The sequence below is a fragment of the Pelodiscus sinensis genome, chromosome 4, assembly GCF_049634645.1.
Source record: "Pelodiscus sinensis isolate JC-2024 chromosome 4, ASM4963464v1, whole genome shotgun sequence".
NCBI classification, from domain to species: domain Eukaryota; kingdom Metazoa; phylum Chordata; order Testudines; family Trionychidae; genus Pelodiscus; species Pelodiscus sinensis.
The window spans coordinates 126,625,406-126,639,591 of NC_134714.1; the positions used below are offsets into that span (position 1 = coordinate 126,625,406).

The following is a 14,186-nucleotide window of genomic DNA, read 5'->3' on the forward strand; positions in this document are numbered from 1 at the left end:
CATTGTGGAATATACAGACTAGTTTCTTTCTTATGTAGCCAGTGGGTAATCTCTATCCATTGTATTTCATTTGTGAACTGCTCCTTTCTTTCAGTCCTTCTGGGATTATGGACATTTATTAATGATCATACTTAATGGACATTGCGACAACGTGTGTTGTTTAACAATATCAACATTTACATTAATTACTTTCTTTTGAAAACCTTTTCTTCAGGTGAGTACAATAGGCACCAGTCAATGTTAATTCTGCTCATGTCCACACTGTCCAAATGCATTTTTTTCCCAATCTCTCCTTCTGGTTGGTGGGTTTGCAGGAAGAACATACACAACCTACTCCAAGCATAATTTAAAAAAAAAATATGGTAGGTTATGTATTTTGGCAGTGAAAGATATATATATATTTAAAGCAAGACACCATAGTGATGGGCATTTCAAAGCAGACACAAAATACCTAATCAAAGTTCCCAGAAGTATGTTTGGTAAAAATTACAGAAAAATTAAACAGTTAAGCAAGTGATAATTTTCAAGATAATTAACAGTCAGTTACAGCCTAAATATAGTAGGAGAATTTCTCAGATTAAAATGATTTTTTTCTTATCTTATCTTTTCCATGAGATTTAATCATTAGAAAGCTATTTCCATTATGCCAAGCAGATCAAAAGCAAACATGTACAGGGAGCAGAGACCTGATACTTTCAGATATCACAAAGCCTCCCAGTACTCATGCAAAACCTCTGATCTCAATGTATCTCCCTGTCCAATGCATTGCAGGCATTTCTCACATGGGGTCCATTATGGACTGAGTGTCAGGTGTGGCACAGGAGCCCACAGGGAAATTTTTAGTATCCTGAAAAACAGAGTCTTCCTCAAATAACTTTTGGAAAAGGACCCTATGGGGAGAATCTCAATTACTGACCAACTGACCCTGATAATCTAAGTTGGATCCACACTGCTCCAGCTCCAATACACACTTAGTCAAAGCTCAAGACACTTCAGTACACACTCAGTTCAGTAGAGGGAAGCAAGGTAAGGATTTGGTGGATGGATTCTGTGTTCTTTGTCATCATTAACACTATATGGATCTTCTTTTTCTCTCTCCCAACATCCATTCTGCACCCCTGTCCCTTTTCTATCATTCCCTTTCCATAAACGATTGACAGCCCTTCCTATATCTTTCTTCCCCCACTGCTCCTCTCTCCATCTTGAAGTGTCTCTCTGCCTCTGCATCCAAAGTGGTCTACACCGACAAGCCTTTCTCCATGTCTCTCTCTGTTACTAAGACCCCTCAAGGCCATTATGGGCTCTGGAGATCTCACACGCAGAACCTAGCAGTTCCATGCCAAGAGGCCTGGGTGCAACTTGAAAAATCAGTGAAACACGGCATGGGGAAAGTCTGAGACACTGATACCCCATCTGTTCTCTGCCTACAGGTGCATGTGATAGGGGCAGAAGGAGAGACCACCATCCAGCAGCAGAGGTTTCATGATGACTGACCTGAGGACCACATCCCTGCCTCCAATAGAATCCAGCCTGGAAAATGGAACCATATATAATGGGAGCTATTTCAATAGATCCAAACCAATTAGCGATGACCATGTACTGACAGCACTATTTAGTATTACTCTGATCGTGTGCCCATTGGGGCTGGTGGGAAATGGGGTGGTGCTCTGGATCCTTGGCTTCCGTGTTAAGAGGTACCCCATTCACCGTCTATGTCCTCAACCTGGCTGCTGCTGACTTCAGCTTTCTCCTCTGCTTGGCTCTTATCCTAATAGTCATTATATTGGTTTTATTTTACTTACTTAGGTACTTGGAATTGTTGCTGGTGTTCACGTTAGCCTCCAGCGTATCCCTCCTGACAGCCATCAGTGCGGAAGGTGCGTGTCTGTCGTTTTCCTCACTCAGGGCCCAATCTTGGTGCCACTGAAATCGGGGGCATCATTTCCTATGAATTTAATACGAGTAGAGTCAGGACCATACTGTTCATTTCCCTATAATGAAATAAAAATCTCTGATCATGAATCTCTCCTTGGATGTTCTGTTTCTCCAAAGTAAAGCACATTAGCTTGATCTGATGTAAGAAGATTCTAAACTAACTCAGCCCTGACATAGGAAATTGAGGCAAAGGGCTACGCCCAAAATATTGCAAGGAGGATGTTTCATTATTTGTAGATGCACTTTCCAGGCACTGAAGCAGCATTTTCCCACATCACTGCTGTGTTTTCTTCCCTTAGTAAAACTTTGCTTGTGTTACACACAGAGTTAGTGCATGCAGTAATACAAGGATTGCTTCAGAGAGGTAGCCAAGGTGGTGTTCAGTTTTCCCAGATTTCTGGCTGGCAGGTTTGGGCTGGTTCTGTTTTGTACTGTTTGGAAGCCAACCCCAAGTGGCAAACGGGTCACTCTGATAATGACGTGCTCTCAGGTGTGTTACTGTCTCCTCTGTAGCGGCTGTTTGCAAATAGCATCTCGCCTCCTGTAAATTAGACTTGGTAATAGAGGAGTGAACATGTGCAGATTTGGAAAAAAACGGTCTCAGAAGAAGAACTGAAATCCCAGCTTAAAGCAGCCTGTCATGAGGGCTCCTGTGCAGGGACAACCCCACAAAATGCACAGGATGACCAATCCTCGCAGGCACCCCCGCTACCCTGAAGCAAATTCTTTCCAGTAATCGCACATCATTCCTCAGGAACCCACCCCTGCAGTGAACTCCATTGGCAACTCTGTCCACAGATCTGTAAAAGCGACATCATCACTGGACCTAACCACATAAGCCACCATATCAGAGGCTCATGCAACTGCACATCCACTAATGTGATATCTGTAGGCCGACCATACGGCCTGGATTTTCTGGGACAGTCCCGATTTGAAATCTCCTGTCCCTGTGTCCCCATAAAGCACTGAAATGTCCTGGAAAGGTGAAGCGCAGCTAGAAGTGGCTGTGCACTGCTGTTTGCCCTCCCCTCCCACAGCTGGGGGAACAGCAGCACGGGGATATTTCCTGGAGGGTTTTCCCGCTGCTCCGCAATCCAGTCAATAGGAGCAATGAGAGGCAGTGCTTAGGGCATGCAGTTTTGGGAGCTGCATGAAAACATGTAAGTGGCCTCTCTTTCCCTTGTGCTCAGACCCCGCACTCTCAGACTGCTCACTGCCACTCTGCCAAGACCCCACATCCCCAGCCTGCCTCCACTGAGACCCCGCACTAAGGATGTAAGAAGTGCAGCAGTCCCAAACCCAGTGTGAGACAGGACACAGCACTCCCTGCTCACGCCAGTCCCCCACTGCACCTCTGGCTTTTAAATGTAGACAAGTAAGCTCTGCAGAGTGCACTGCTTGGGTCAATCATACAGTCTCAGCAGACCTCTTAGAATTGAGGGTGTTTATGATAGAAAAAATTCTGCATTTAATTTTCCTCCTGCAGGTTTCTCCTCACCAACACTTTCAACCCAGCACTTTTCTCCTGTTCTGATTATTGTAGGAACCATCTTGCACTGTCCACCAGGTGCATGTTGATCAAGCCAATTTTTTCCATCTGTAGTGTCTAACTCAACCACACCCACGGGGAAAAGACCCCCTCCCCCCAACCCATCAGTCTGGTCTTTCTTTAATTGTCAGCAACAAAACTACAATTTAAAATTGGCTTTCAGTCCAGTGAGAGCATTGTCCAGTGTACTTCTCCCACACAGTGAAACACACTCAGACTGTGATTCCTCTTGGGATGCAGGGTGAGTGGGGAGCTGTCTCTCAGGCTAAGAGGCATCAGCCTGGAATAAACCCTTTTTCCTCCTTTTCAGATTAATCAGCCTGACCAGAAGACCAATGTTCAGGCTCAAAACCAGTGACCTAGGTTAGCTGTCCAGCTGCATTTGTATATGCACTGCACTGCACATTTCTCCACCACTCCGAATATTTCAGCTGACACAATTTGTGTAGAATTTTACAGCCTATATTCAAACTCTTTTCTTGAACGTGAACCTTTCAACACCAACTTCAGGGGGTAGTCGAATTAGTCTGTAGAGGATAAACTGAAAAAAACAAGAAATGGTCTGGTAGCACTTTATAGACTAACAAAACATGTAGATGGGATCATGAGCTTTCATGGGCACAGCTCATCTGAAGAAGTGCCCATGAAAGCTCATGATACCATCTACATCAGGGTTTCCCAACCTATGGTTCGGGATGCAAATATGGGTCGCCATCACATTCCAAAAGGGTCGCCAAGTGTCTCCCCAGGTGGCTCTGCCCTCTCTCCTCCCCCCATTTTTGAATTGCCTTGGGTCACCAAGTCTTCCTGAATTGTCAAAATGAGTCCTCATTCAGAAAAGGTTGGGAACAGCTGATCTACCTGTATTGTTAGTCTTTAAAGTGCTTCCAAAACATTAGTTGTTTTTTAAGTTTCTCTTTCAGCACCAGTTCTTCAGGCTCATATAGCTCAATACAGGATAGACAGCGTGGGCTTTAGCAACTTCCTATGCCTCCTAAACCCCTGATGGACTAGCCATACAATCAGCCATAGAATAGAGATATTATTGACCTAGGATTACCTGTTGACATGCTGATCAGCTGACTTGCTCCTGTGGCAGCACCAGATATCGCTAGAGAGTTCCTTGTGGACACCCCACAGCTCCATCCCACTCTCTGTAGCTTAGACACACCTAAATATTGAAATGAAATGCTAGAGTGTGTGGTGAGTAGATTGTAACCCTGAAGAGCCAGGTTCACATGCAGATCGCTGGACAGCGCAGCTGGCAAGCAGGGCTCGCCACGGTTCGGCAAGCCCTGATTATGAGGCTCTTCCTACATATTTTGAATGGGAAATCTCAGAATATAATGGCCCAATAGTAACATACAGCCTGAATAAACTCTCTGACACTAATTATCATTTCACGGTAGCTGTATGAAATGTCTTACATGAATTAGCAGAACTGACCAAATGCTGTCAATAGAGCTCTTTAACAATGGAAGCTGTACACTTAGCAAGGGCCTGGATCCGCCAGATGAGAGGGCCGTACTTCAGAGAAACAGCCTATTAGAGCAGAGGTCTCCAACCTTCTTAACCACAAAATTGTGTTTTCAATTTAAGCGCAATGTAAGGTCTACCTCAAACTCAATCAGCCCAGCAGCACTTCCTTTCCCAATCGTTCTCTGAGGCCTCCCTCTGCTCATTCCATCCCGCTTCTTTCCCCATCCTCACTCACTTTCACCAGGCTGGGGTAGGGGTTTAGGGTGCAGGCTCTGGCCTTTGGTCATGCGGTTTGGAATGTGGGAGGGGCTCTGGGCTTAGCCCAGGGTGGGGGATTGGGTCCAGGAGCGGTTTCAGGGTGCAAGCTGTGGGAAGGAGTTTTGGTGCAGGGAGACTCATGTCTGGGGCAGGAGGTTGGGTGCAGGAGGAGGTTCGGGGCTGGTACAGGTGTTCAAGGATCAGGCTCTGGCTGGGTACCATTCAACAGGGATGGCTTCCAGGTGGCAGAGTAGTGAGGCTAAGGCAGGCTTACTCCTGCCCTGGCCCTGCACCACTCCTGAAAGCAGCTGGTATATAGAGCAATGGCACCATGTGCTTTCCCTCATCTACAGGTACTGAGCTCACAGCTTCTACTGGCCACTGTTACTGATCAATGGGAGCTGCAGGAGCGGTGTCTGCCGGCAAGGACAGCCTGTGGAGACCCCCTGCTCTGCCTCTCTCAGGGACTAGAGGGACGTGCCAGCTATTTCCAGGAGCAGCACTGACCACAGGGATAATTGCTCAGCCACGACAGTTTAGGCTTGTTAGAATTCACCATTCAACGGACTAAATTTAAGTGCAAGAGAGAGGAAAATTATATAATGCCCATCAAAAATAAAAAATACTCCCCTTTGTAAGCAGTGCAAGAAATAACAAACCCTTCCCCCCTCCACCGCCGACCATCATCATGTGTGTTAGGTCGGGAGATGAGAGGGAAGGACAGTTGGTGTTTGTGTGAGCGACACAGATTTCCATTGCCAAGCTCCCTCCATCCCCTTCTCTCGGTGTGTAGGGATGGGTGACAGGAGTGGGGGGAGGAGGGACACCCTGACATCAACGTCCCCCTTGTCCCTCCCACATCCTGCACAGCCAGCAGGAAGCTCCCGGGAAGGGAGAGGGCAGCTCCAAAGCAAAGGGCAGGAGCAGCAGACAGTGGGGGCAGGGGTGACTGAAGTGCCAGCGGTTGAGAACCTCCTGCCCAAGCCAGTCAGGGCTGGCTTTAGGAAGTGTGGAGCCCAATTCGAACAGTTTTCGTGGGGCCCCAACACCCAGGATTTTTTATTGAGCAAAAAAAAAAAAAACCACCCCCACTCAAAACCACACAAATATCACATCAGAAGTAGATCTGATCACGAGGCATAATGGGGCTTTTGATGTCGACAGCTGAACGTCCAGACTACTGTGCTGTGCCGACAAACAGCTGATCAGCACAGTGTGGCAGCGATTTTGATGTAAATGAAGCGGAAATTATTTAAATCACCGCTTCATTTTGCTATGTCTACCAACCTCATCTACATGGCTCCGTCGATGGAGCCATGTACTGTAGATATACCCATATTGCCTGCATATTGAGGACTCCCAAACAGACTCTACACCACCAGAAATAAAACATGTTTCCATCTTCTGTGCCTTTCAGTTAGATGTGATGTGATGGTAGACCCTAAGTCAGGTCATTTTAAGTTCAGGTCTTTTACCTTTTAATCAGACAAAATGGATAACAACATTTCACTCTCCCAGCTCCAAGTCTTAAGTGAATTTCAACACAAAAGAGCCAAAATTGGTCACCTTGACACAGCAAGTCTGTCTACTGATCTGTGTGGCAAAGTAAGTATGTCTATATAAATAAGGTCTGCTTGTGAAGCCTTGTCCTGCAGTTGATTAGCAGATGGCAGTAGTTAGCTCATTCAGACCACTGGCTGATAATAGTTAGTCACCCTGACCAGTCATTAACCATAGTCATGGACTCACCCTACTCTCCCTTGTCTCTATGATTCTCTGCTGACCTGTGACAAAAAAGGAGGGTGGAAAGGGAAACTGAAGGGAGAGACCTCTCTAAATTGGATCCTCCCGTCTACCATCTCTGGTTCAACAGTGGCCTTTACCCTGTGCTCTCACTCATTCCTTACTCTCATAGGGTATGTCTACACTAAAGCATTATTTTGAAATATCTTATTTTGAAATAGTTTATTTTGAAATAACGTGTGTAGACACAAAATGCAGTTTGAAATAGCGTTTTGCTATTTTGAAATATTGCATCCACACTGGTAGAATGCTGAATCACATATAAGGCCAGTTGGAACGGGTTCTGACGGGGCATCAGGTCAGGAGTTACCTTGAGAGCTGTGCTTAAAGGGACCCCCTGGACATCTGGTTCTAAGGTTTCCCTGCTTGCTTGCCTACCTCGCTGAGGGACAGCAAAGCATTTTTTTTCTGTATACTCTGGTTGCCCTCACTCAGAACACCACAGCACTCTTCAGCATGAAGCCGGAGCCGCCCCAGGACACTGATGCTTCTCCTGGACGTGTTGCTGCGAGCCTGGCAGCATATTTTGCAGGCAGTAACAGTCTTCCTAGTTTGCCCCACTGAGGGCTTGTGCCTCATTCCTCCCTCACATCCTTCCGCTTACCCCTCTCTAGCTCCCTTTCCTGATGTACAGTAAAAAACACATGTGTTCATTACAACAAAGCCTCTTTATTGAACAAAACTGGGGTGGGAGGGGAATGAAACTGAGGTGAGACTGGGGAAAGAAGGTGGGAGAGGGGAGGAGGAAGGGTGGGAGAGGGGAGGGGGAAACCTGGGAGGAGGGAGCTGAAAGGGGCAAGCAGGGGGAGGAAGGGGGAGAAGAAGCGCTGGGTTTAGGATTGGGGATCTTGCTGGCCCAACTGTCTCCCAGCACCGTCGGTGCCGGGGCCTTGGCATCACTGGGGGTGAGGGGTGGGTGGGGAGGAAGAAGCAGGAGGGGGAGAAGGAGTGGGAGGAGGAGCGGTAGCTGGGGAGGCAGCAGGGGCTGGAGTAGCAGGGGGCAGCAAACTCTGCCCCAGGGTCAATGACCACATGAGGGGCACGGATCATCCTGCCCCCTAGGATTCAGTTCATGGAATCAAAATAGGGGAAGGAGGATGGGTCTGCCCCTGGTTGGGAGCTGCCCCCTGTGGTCCTGGCATACACCTTCCGTGGCGCCTTTATTTTCATGTGATCTCACTCCTGGGTTCTCATGTGGCCTTTGGTGGCCAGGCTGGCAGCCATCCTGCCTGTAGACAGTTGTGTTCCTCTGTTTAGTGCAGAGATCATGGATGTTGGAGGCATCCCCCCCAACCTGAATTGAGTCCATGATCTCCGCACTGGACTAGGCAGGTGCCTGCTTTTTCCAGCCCCTGGCAGGCTCCTGAGAGTTGTCAGACTGGTTCTGGGGAGCGGTGGAGGGCTGGCTGGCACTGGCTGCCTGGCTCATCTTTGGGCCACTGGGTCAGGTGCAGCAACTGCTGGCTCTGGCCTGGCAGGCTTGGAGCTGGCATAGGCACAGTGGCCAGAATCTACCCCTTTAAGGGCACCAGGGAGGGGGGAGGGAGAGGAGTTTTCTTCATTGTGCCCAGAGTGGCCACCAGGGCATCCTGGGAAGGGCTGGAGGCCCGCTATTTTGAAATAAGCGTCTACACAGCGCTGATTTTGAAATAGCAATTTTGAAATTGGTGCTATTCCGCATGAAATGAGGTTTACCAATTTCAAACTGAGCCCTCCGCTATTTTGATTGGATTTTGAAATGGCGGTCTGGCTGTGTAGACTCTGGTAAAGCTATTTTGAAATAATGGCTGTTATTTTGAAATCACTTTGCTGTGTACACATACCCATATGGAACAGGGATTACAAACAGAAGTAAAAAAAAAATCAGCTCATTCCATTCTTTCACTACATGATATTACAATATCTACTATGGAACTAAAAACAAAATAATAACGATAAAAGTCTGAATCATTTCTACAATAATAACCATAAGATTCCATATCTATTTCTACATAAAAATAATTGGACAGAGTATACATCATAAAACGGTGAAGCAAACGCACACATGGGCTTTCAAAGGGATTTCAAACCAATCCCTCTTTGCTGAAGCGAGTGCACAAAATATAGAAATCTCGACACCACAATAAACACCAACCGCTTTGCCCTGCCTTGCTTTCCCCACCATGCTGGTGCATGCATGGGGTGAAGCTGAGAGTCCCATAGCGGGTGCCGGGTCCCCAGTCCTGCACATGGCTTCTCTTCTGAACCAGGTCACCTTATTCTCTTCCCTCTGCGCTCAGTGCTCTCCTCTCTCTGTCTCTCCAATGGCCAGTGACAGTCCCTCCCTTACAACCTGGCAATGCTGATAGATGGACTGAACTCTGACCGGTTGTGGGTTAGTTTGTATCATTGCCATTGGCACAAACAGGGAATGATTCAAATCCCAGCTGGGGATCAGCTCAAGCCCAAATAAACCTGTGAGTGTTTAAGGTGCCAAGACTCCCCATTGTTTGTGCAGACTCAGGCTAACACAGCGATGCCCCTGAGACTTGTTCCCACTCAAGTCACTTGGATTTTCCAAACTGATTCCAGCGGGAGCCACATCAGGCAACGGGAGACGTATAGGTGGCTGACAGCAGCAAAGGAGCCCTGGGGATCCACACTAGGGCAGAGGTGGGGAAGAATTAAGAAGGTCCTTTCCCTTTCTGGGATGTAGGAAAATCTCCATGCCCAGAAAGGGTCTCCCAGGCTGGCTGCTGAAGGGATTTAAACAATCGTCTCCACTGGGTCTCTGCTGGGGGTGTTTCTGTCTTCTCCACAATCTGCCTGCTCTTCAAATACCCTCCGAAGTGCAAGTTTGAGAGAGCCACGGAATCGCCGCTTCCTGTAGCTCCCGACGAGAAAGTAAATGAATGGGTTGATGCTGCTGCTTGCACACGCCAGCGCATGAAACATGTCAGTGGGCTCATGTATGTCCATGTAGGTGAGGAGAAGGTCAACGCTCTGAGGGAGAGTGAAGAGGAGGAAGAAGAGGACGGTGAGCAGGATGACAACATAGAGCTTGCCAGGCGGGCGCCGCTGGGAGCTTCGTTGCACCTTGATGGAGAGGATCAGACTGGACAGAACCATGACGGGGGTGAATATCAGGACATTCAGAACAAAGACGTACAGGAGGGAATTGATACAGCTTTCACTGAGAACTAGACAAAAAATGCCCATAAACCAGCAAAGCAAGCTGGAGAGAGCCCAGAGCAGGGCAGACATGATGGCAGACAAGTGCTTTGGCCGGCGGCAGCGGTGCCAGATGGGGTAGAGGACGGACACGCACCTCTCGGTGCTGATGGCCGTCAGGAGGTACAGGCTGGTGCTGTACGTCCACAGACACAGCATTGTAATCAGAAATAATATGTAATGAAAGTCAGTATTGTCACAAAACAGATATTCCACCATGTAGGCGGCAAGATAGGCAAGCGAGTAGAGGAGGAAGCCAGTGTCGGCGACGGCCAGGTTGAGGACGTAGATGGTGAAGGGGTTCCTCTTCATGTGGAAGCCCAGGAACCAGAGGACGATCCCGTTCCCCACCAGCCCCAAAACGCTGATGATCACAGTGATGCTGATAAAGGTCACTTCAGGGGCATCAAACTCTGGGCATTCAGTGTCGTTATGTTCATACTCGTAATCCCAGCCAGAGGCTGTTGGTGGCAGGGTCTCTCTGCTCAGTTCGGCCATCTTGGAACCACTGCTGCAGGATACTGGTGTCCCCCGCTGCCCCTCTCTCGCACACTCCTGTGCTGTTGGGAGAGAGCAGATGGGGAAATCGGTGACTGACCTCCCAGCTCTGTGTTTTCACTGCTTCTTCTAGCCCCTCCTCAGCCTCCTGCCCTGGACCAGCGGAACCCAGTGGCTTTGGAGATGCTGGGGACAGAGAAAGACATAGAAAAAGGCCCAGAGCTGGGGAGCAGCCTGGACTGACAGCAAGTGGCAGAGAGAAAATTTAACCCAGGGAGAAAGCTGGACAGACAGACAGACAAAGAGAGAGAAGCAGAAATGGGGCAGGGTGTTGGCTGGCCACGAATTGTCAGGAAACAGCATGCAGGGGAAGGAGGGAGAGACGAGAGTGGGAGAGAAAAAGAATAATGCTGTCTAATCAATCAATGGTGACAATGAGCAGTGAATCCTTCCAGCCCTCCCTTACCTGCCTTCCTCCCGAACCACGTGTTTACTTCAGAATCTCAGTATCCCATGGTCACTAAGTGCAGTTCTCCAGGGAGGATCTTCTTGGGCACGTTTTCCAAGCAATCGTCTGTTATCCAGGTGTGGAAGATGTCCCTGCCAGTCCCGATGCAGCTACTGCACCCAGCGCCTGCCAACTGTAGGCAGAGAACTGTCTTGCCCACACTGGAGGGTGGGACACAGAGACAACGGCATCCGGAGGTCTCATGAGCACGAGATGGCCTGATAAGATCTCTGCACATTGGTCCTGCTCCACTTAACAAAGACGAAGTGGCTGGCCCAAGATTAAATCAGACAAGATTGATGTCGTATGAAGTTGTTATGGGGCAGATAAATGCAGCCTTGGGAGGGTCACATATTTTCGTCTTTTTTTTATGTTGATATATTAGGATATGTATACACTACAACGTTAATTCGAACTAGCTTAGTTCGAATTAGTTAATTCGAATTAAGCTAATTCGAACTAACGGATCCAGACTAAAAAACTAGTTCGAATTAGCGTTTTGCTAATTCAAACTAGCGTGTCCACATTAAGTGGACCCTGAACCGGGGTTAAGGATGGCCGGAAGCAGTGCCGGCAGGGCATCAGAGGAGGACTTAGAGCATGGAGATGCTGTCTCAGGCTAGCCAAGGGCTGTGCTTAAAGGGTCCCGACCCCCACCCCAGACAGACAGTTCTCAGGGGTGCCCATAAAGAAGGACTAGAGGACACCAAAGGAAAGGAATGGGTAGCAGGCTTCAAACTAGTAACAGAAAGTTGTCAACCTGTGGAACTCCTTGCTGCAGGAGGCTGTGAAGGCTACAACTAGAACAGAGTTTAAAGGGAAGTGAGATCAAGTCATGGAGGTTGGGTCCATGGAGTGCTATTAGCCAGGGGGTAGGAGTGGTGTCCCTGCTCAAGGTTTTTGGAAGGCTGGAGAGGGATGGCACGAGACAAATGGATTGGTCACTGTCTTCGGTCCATCCCGTCCAGGGTCCCTAGGGTTGGCCGCTGTCGGCAGACAGGCTACTGGGCTAGATGGACCTTTGGTCTGACCCAGTACGGCCATTGTAAGCTCAGGACTCAGGGTCGGGGGTCTCAGTGGACCCCCTTGATTCTCTTGCACACCTGCTCCTGGGTGGCCAGGCTGGCAGCTCTCCTGCCCTAGCCGGCCACTTTCCTGTGCCTAGTGCAGAGATCGTGGACGAGGTCTACGATGTCCACACTAGCCCAGATGGGTGCCCGCCTCTTGCGGTCCAGGGCAAGCTCCCGGGAGCCGCCAGCATGGTCCCGGGAAGAGGGGGTGGGCTGGGGGACATCGGGTAGGTGGCTCTGTGCCGTGCCAGGTGCAGGGTCTGCTGGCTGGGTGCTGGCAGGCTTGCACCTGTCACGGGCACCGTAGCCAGCCCATGGCCCTTTAAGGGGTCCGGGACCGTGAGGGAGGCATACAAGTTTCCCTGGTGTTGGCCAGAGTGGCCACCAGGGAAACCTTGGGAGGGCTAGCCTCCCACTAGTTCGAATTAAGGGGCTACACAGCCCTTAATTCGAACTAGTAAGTTCCAACTAGGCTTAATCCTCGTGGAATGAGGTTTACCTAGTTCGAACTAAGCGCTCCGCTAGTTCGAATTAAGTTCGAACTAATGGAGCGCTAGTGTAGCGCCTATGAAAGTTAGTTCGAACTAATGGATGTTAGTTCGAACTAACTTTGTAGTGTAGACATACCCTTAGGTTTTTGTTCTTTGATGACTATCTCCACCCTAGAGCAGAGTCTCCCAGGCTGAGCACTGTAGGAATGGTTTGGGTAGGAAGCTCTCAACCGCTAGCACTTCATTTCACCCTCCACCCGCTGTCATGCTGCTCCTGTCCTCTGCCTTGGAGGTGGGCCCCCGGGAGCTTCCTGCTGGCTGTGAGGGATATGGGAGAGAGAAGGGAGGACTGATGTTAGGGTGTCTCTCCTCCCCCCACTTCTGTACCCTGAGTGCACCCTCCACACACAGAGATAAGGGGATGGCAAGAGCTTGGCAATGCAAATCTCTGTCGCTCACACACTGCATCTGCCTCTGTCACTCTCACAAACACCAATTGTCCTTCACTCATCTCCCGACTGAATAGACATGCTGGGTGGGGGGTTGTTACTTCTTGTACTGCTCACAAAGTGGCTTATTTTTTTATTTTTGATGAGTCTGAGTATAAAGCAAGAAATCAAAGAACTTGGGAAAGGTCCCGTGAGGGCTTCCTAATCCGTCCCCACCCTGACTCGGAGCAGAGTCCTGCCCTAGAGCAGATCTCCAGGGCTTTGTGCAGTTGTAATGACACCAGTGAGTCTCATGGGACCACTCCCCCTGGACCCAGATCAGAACGTCTGGCAATAGGAGTGGGAACAGAAATGGGCCCCTCAAAGTCTGATTCACTTTGTTTTAAAAAAAATGCCACAGGTGCATCATGTCACCTGGGGGTGCCCCGCCTCTCCCAACAGCACAGTGCGGTGCCCCGGGGGTGCCCCTCGCCAGCCCTGCCGCTTGGGCTGGCTCTGACTCCAGCCCTCCAAGCTGTAAGGAAGAAGCTGAAGGTAAGGAGGGGGGGAATAAGAGGAGGGGATGGGAGAGGAAGGGGCTTTTGTGGTAGGGGAGTGTGGACGAGGAAGAAAGGGGAAGGGGCTTGTATGGAGGGGGAGGGAAGAGGGGGAAAAGGGGAAAGGCACCGGGTAGAGGAGACACAAATGCTAGGGGGGAAGTGGAGACAATGAGGAAAAGGGCAGGAGGGGGGGTGTCAGTGGGAGGGAGGGCAGGGTGATGCAGGGAGAGGAGAGGGTAAGGCCATTGTGAATCCCCTGGCACCTGCACCTTCCCTTAGCCTTGCACCCTCCTGGTTCCTCCCCCTTCCCTTACTGCCTCTGTTCCCTTTGACCCTCTTTTTCCCTGATGCCCACCCCCTCACCACTCTTTGCCCCATTCCCCTCATGCCCCTGTGC

At 49.4% G+C, this 14,186-nt stretch overlaps 1 protein-coding gene across 1 annotated transcript; it reads right to left on the reverse strand.

The window, feature by feature from the left end:
- Window positions 1-7,566: 7,566 nt before the first annotated feature.
- Window positions 7,567-11,767, reverse strand: LOC102447570 (proto-oncogene Mas-like). The gene is made up of 2 exons (XM_075928506.1): window positions 11,199-11,767; window positions 7,567-10,794 (listed from the first exon to the last, which is right to left on the reverse strand). Exon 2 carries the CDS (start codon window positions 10,730-10,732, stop codon window positions 9,770-9,772), a length of 963 nt encoding a protein of 320 aa, XP_075784621.1. The 5' UTR covers window positions 10,733-10,794; window positions 11,199-11,767; the 3' UTR covers window positions 7,567-9,769.
- Window positions 11,768-14,186: the final 2,419 nt, after the last annotated feature.

What these genes read in the sequence shown, in the direction of transcription:
- LOC102447570 (XM_075928506.1), bottom strand. Translation starts at nt 10,732, where the DNA reads ATGGCCGAACTGAGCAGAGAGACCCTGCCACCAACAGCCTCTGGCTGG.